The 5,000-nt window shown below is 45.2% G+C and overlaps 1 protein-coding gene across 3 annotated transcripts in view; it reads right to left on the reverse strand.

Annotated features, from left to right (window-relative positions):
* Nucleotides 1-808: 808 nt before the first annotated feature.
* macrod2 (mono-ADP ribosylhydrolase 2) overlaps nt 809-5,000 on the reverse strand; it is a 455,835-nt gene continuing 451,643 nt past the window's right edge. For 2 of the 3 annotated variants that reach the window (XM_031579216.2, XM_012829891.3), the window contains 3 exons: nt 4,370-4,426; nt 3,051-3,110; nt 809-1,860 (listed from right to left, as the gene is read on the reverse strand). In XM_031579216.2, the coding sequence (XP_031435076.1) occupies nt 1,778-1,860; nt 3,051-3,110; nt 4,370-4,426 (200 nt within the window). In that variant the 3' untranslated portion in view covers nt 809-1,777. The remainder of the gene's footprint in view (nt 1,861-3,050; nt 3,111-4,369; nt 4,427-5,000) is intronic. The other variant, XM_031579217.2, reaches the window with a different exon arrangement.

The raw sequence follows: 5,000 nt of genomic DNA on the forward strand, positions 1-5,000 counted from the left end.
CATGTGCAATATTGGTCTCTATTATATTTGAATACAGATGCCAGAGTTGGACAAGGTGCAAGCTCATTGCCTGCATTGCTCTACCTCTAACACTATCTACCTCATGCAGATACCTCTTGCATCAGGCTTAGTGGATATGTAATGGGACAATTCATGGACACATTACAGGATTATGTCCTTTTCAAACTTTTCATGAAGTCACTTCATTCATTAAGTCATTTTTTATTTCAACTCGGTTAGAAACTATATCCAGTCAGCTTCTTCTATCAGCAGGACCACCAGTCATTGCACAAGTGAAATTTACACAGAAATACAGAGATAAAGACACCTGATGATACACAATGATAATGGCATAAAACACAGGCCAGCCAGGGAAACAACGGTTTGAATCTTTATTGATAGTTTTGTTTAGCAAAGCAAACATCAAAGTATGAAGGCATCGTTTAATTGATTCTCATTTAATGTACTGTATGGCACCATTCACAGGAACTAATCTTTTTTTTTTTGAGAGAAAGAAAAATAAAAGTTAATGTTTTTTTTTTTGCTAGTTAAAAAGAAAATAACAATCACCGCATCCACCACCAGAATTGATCAATGGCCCTCATCCAAAATGATATATTCAAACACCCCTGGTTTGAGATCATGTGTTGTTATGTGAAATAAGGCAGATTCTTGAGACAGTCTTGAGACAGTCAGGTGAAAAATATCGACAGAAAAAAGAGTAATTATGCAGAGTGGAGGATTAAAGTTTGAAAACAAATGCTGGCATGCACTAGGAACTACACCCTGAAAGAACTAATTTGTCTAAACGGAGCCGCCAAGCGGATGAGATGAATGTATTCCTCTTTAATAAGCTCTTGCAAAGTCACGGTGGCTTTGAAGATCAGCCGTGATCAATGCCCTTTCCAGAGATTTTTTAATTTTTTTTTATCAGCGCGGTTTTGAGGTGTTTCAAAGCAGACTACATCACACACGTGCGGCCCCTATCAGGGCCAGAGCTGAGCTGAGTGGAACTTAAGCTGCGATGGCGGAGCATCAGAAGTCAGATGAAAAACACTTGAAGAGAAATGATAAACAGTTAGTGCTGTCTGATGTGTACCTTTTCCATCTTTTCATCACTTGGTAAATAACTTGGTCTAAAAGCCCACTCACTTGGTTTCAAAGTCCACTCACACTTAGGAAACAAAGGTAGAACTAAAACTGGTATCAGCCTTACTAGGCCTTGTCAGCATCAACTGTAGTGTTACTTAATGAGCACAATTCATGACGTATAAGCCTAACATTTGTCAGTTATATTTAAACAATTACTAATCTTGCTCTATTCACTTGTGTTGGCCTCTTAGTATGTGGGCTTGTCAAGTGTGTGGAGGAAAAGTGGCATGGATATAGTCTTCCTCTCAAGCTCTCCTGTGGCAGACTATGAAACCATAGAATTCCAGCACTAGGATGCCCCAATGGATTATGGGAGTATTCAAGCAGCATCTCAGTGAGGTATGACCAGTAAACCCCGCCCACCCGCACCTCAATATCTCTGATATGTTCATTTATACAGTTGTTCAGGAAATACGTTACATATAGGTATATCTCATAGTTATTTCATTTCATTTCATCATGATAGAGAGCAACAAGGGTTGAATAGAATAGGAAACTAGTGATTTAGAAGCATGGTCCTGGGCCTTAATCAGTGTGATACACAGTTGGTGTGGTGTGAGTGTGTGTGTGTGTGTGTGTGTGTGTGTGTGTGTGTGTGTGTGTGTGTGTGTGTGTGTGTGTGCCTTCACACAGTTTGCCGGCCATCCATCTGAGGCTGATTGTCTTCCAATTCCTTCCTCGGCTCCTTCTTCTGCTCTGTGGCATCGTCTGGAAACAGGGACAGCACAACAGCCATCAGATAACAAACAAACACACACACACACACACACACACACACACACACACACACACAATACATCTGTGCTGGTACATGTGGTAATTCACCACAGAGTACCTAACCTGAAGACATTGAATTTAACGCAGTAAGTCTCCATTTTGGAGTCGACGCACAGTTTGAGTCGACGCACATTTGAGTCGACGCACAGTTGGATAGATACTCAACCATCTGGGCCCGTAACATGCTCTCTACAAATCACTCCAGTCGTCTCCATGACACTCGTCTCTAATGATGTGCGATAAATACCAAGTGGTAAAAACAGATGAGCAAATGTTAGGACCCCAGTGCTCCGCCGTACTGATGAGGTGATGACAGCAAGCTGTTTACCGACTGGCAAGTGGAATACACAAGACAGAAAACAGACCTGGTTCAGTGATCCGTGTTTTTTGCACAGCCTTCGTCTACAGGTCTGATAACGAGGAGGCTTATAAATGATGTATGTGCTGTGTTTTTTTCAGTCGTTCAAGTCGGTTCAGTTTAAGTTATACACTTCTGGTTCATTTCTGTGGTCTGTCTAAATAATCTAGTTAAAGTGGCACACTGGATATCAACCCTCTTAAATGTAAAATGTAAAATGTGATATTAGGAGCCTGGAAATGGCAAAATTTGCAGAGGCCTTTTCAAAACTGATTTATCGGCTTCTATCCTTCAGTAGCAATATGTGTCACGTCCATGTGCATTTGCGTTTGACTGATTCAGTTTGCGTATATTGGTGTGGTGGGGTACTTTATCACACATATCTTAATGCCTGCTGGCATATTCATACTGAGGCAGTTAAAAGTACAACGCGCCACAAACAGAGGAGTGAGAAGATGCCAGGTGTCCTCCAGCCAGAGAGAGAAAGAACACAGCGATCTCGGTCAGAAGAGATAAACAAGGGACAGAAAGTACTTTTAGAGAAAATGAAATGGAGAAAGTGTGTGTGTGTGTTTCTGTCTGTCTCTCTGTGTGTGTGTGTGTGTGTGTCTGTCTGTCTGTCTGTCTGTCTGTCTGTCTGTCTCTCTGTGTGTGCGTGTGTGTGTGTGTCTGTCTCTCTGTGTGTGTCTGTGTGTGTGTGAATGTGTGAGTGTGTGTGTGTGTGTGTGTGTGTGTATGAGAGAGAATCTATTTCCTCTCTTACCTTTGGACTGATTGCTGTCTGTTTGAGTTAATTCGGGTTCTTGCGAGTCCTCGCCCTGAGCTTTCATTTCAATTAGATGGAAGGGGAGCAGAGGGGAAGGAGGGAAAGAGGAGAGGACAAAGTGAGAAAGACTGCAGATGTGGCAGGAGTTAAAGAATTACACAAGCTGTGAGAAAAAGCCTGGGCGTCACTCTCGGGCAGCTCTCAGACTTTGACTGTGTGTGTGTGCGTGTGTATGTGTGTGTGTGTGAGTGAGTGTGAGTCTATGTGTGTGTGTGTGTGTCTGAGGGTCCACTGCTGCGCACACAGTGCCTGGATCACTGAGAACTCTGAGAGCTCAGGACTGAGGATATCTACAGACTCTATATTCAGACTTTCGACTCCAAACTCTGATGAATCCTCTGCACTGGTGCAGGACTGTGGGCCATCTCACTCTCTGTGCTCTGCTGCATCTGCACTGAAAGCACCTCAACACCTACTGTCTATCATCAGTGTGGAATGGCACGCGACATGGCAGGACATGAGCGCTGCTCCGAGCTCTATAGTTTAATGCAGATCTTGGAATGGGAAAGCACCTCCCCAGCCTAAGCCTAGTGACCGTGTGTGGCCCTGTGTATGGTGTGGCCGTGGAGATGTCAGTGCCCCGGGTGAGTGGGTGAGGTAAGGGCATGAGCAGCAGCAGCAGCAGCAGCAGCAGCAGCAGTACCAGTAGCGGTGCTCTTGGCCAGAGCCCTGCTCTCAACAGCTCCTCAGACTGGAGCACAGAGCCAGGGGTGTTAGCATAGAACACAGCTGTCTGCCCCATGATTCCTGGCAGCCTACTACGGCACAAACCAGCCCCGCCGGGGATGACGGGCAGATGAGGGGGAGGGGGAGGAGGAGGAGGAGAAGGGGAAGGAAAAGGAGAGTGCAGGTGGAAAAGGAAAGGAAAGTCGGCAATCCGCTGAAATAAAAAAAATCAATCCAGACGCTCACCAGACTAAAAACTAGCGTAGAAGGGTGGATAATTCGACGGCTTTCTCCAAAGGGTGGCAGGCAGCTCGCGGGATTGCTACAAATTGAGGAGTAGGAGACACCCATTCTTTGATATCAAATTTAGAGGCAGGATCTCTGCTTGCCTTTTGACACAATGAACAATAAGACGTCCGGAGAACAGCACCCGCTTCTAGCGCGCAAATAAATGAGACCTCTCAGACCGAGACTGATTGTGCAGCGTGCGTGTACGAGCACCGGAGGCCTTGTTTGTGGAGGACAGAGCCTACAACGATGCCTCTCTAATATCTGTCTAATACCAGGGCATGCTGGGTCTGTGCTTTTACCTTCAGTGGTGCTGGTGTCGCTGTCCTTGGATGCTGAGGGTTCACCTTGCTCTCCATCTAGAAGAACACATAAGGCACAAAAAACAACCGTAATGCATCCGAGGCCCACTTCAAACAGCGTTTTCCTCCACACTCGGGTCGGGCTCTGGGCTCTTAGGCTCTGTGTGTGTCTGTGTGTCTGTCTGTGTCTCATGTCGGGCTCTGGGCTCTTAGGCTGTACTGTGATGTACTGTGTGTGTGTGACTGTGAGTGTGAGTGTGACTGAGTGTGAGTGTGAGTGTGAGTGTGTGTGTGTGTGTGTGTGTGTGTGTCTGTATGTATCTCGTGTCGGACTCTGGGCTCTCTAGTTTCCTGCCAGTGGAGTTGTCTGTGTGGCTGGAAGTAACCTCCTTATTTGTTAGGCATTTCATGCCTGAATGACACAGTGGTTGATATACAACTTCTAACAACTTTAGATTTATAATTTTTCCCACTTATGGTGGCTGGCTTCAGGTGTAAGGAGAGTGTGTTTGAGTGTGTGAGTGTGTGAGTGTGTGTGTGTGTGTGTGTGTTGTTTTTGAGTTGAGAGTATTTTATAGAGCCTCTGTGCACCTCAACAGTCCATCACAAACAGAGCAAATCAGCCAAACGA

The sequence above is a fragment of the Clupea harengus genome, chromosome 13 (assembly GCF_900700415.2).
Source record: "Clupea harengus chromosome 13, Ch_v2.0.2, whole genome shotgun sequence".
NCBI classification, from domain to species: domain Eukaryota; kingdom Metazoa; phylum Chordata; class Actinopteri; order Clupeiformes; family Clupeidae; genus Clupea; species Clupea harengus.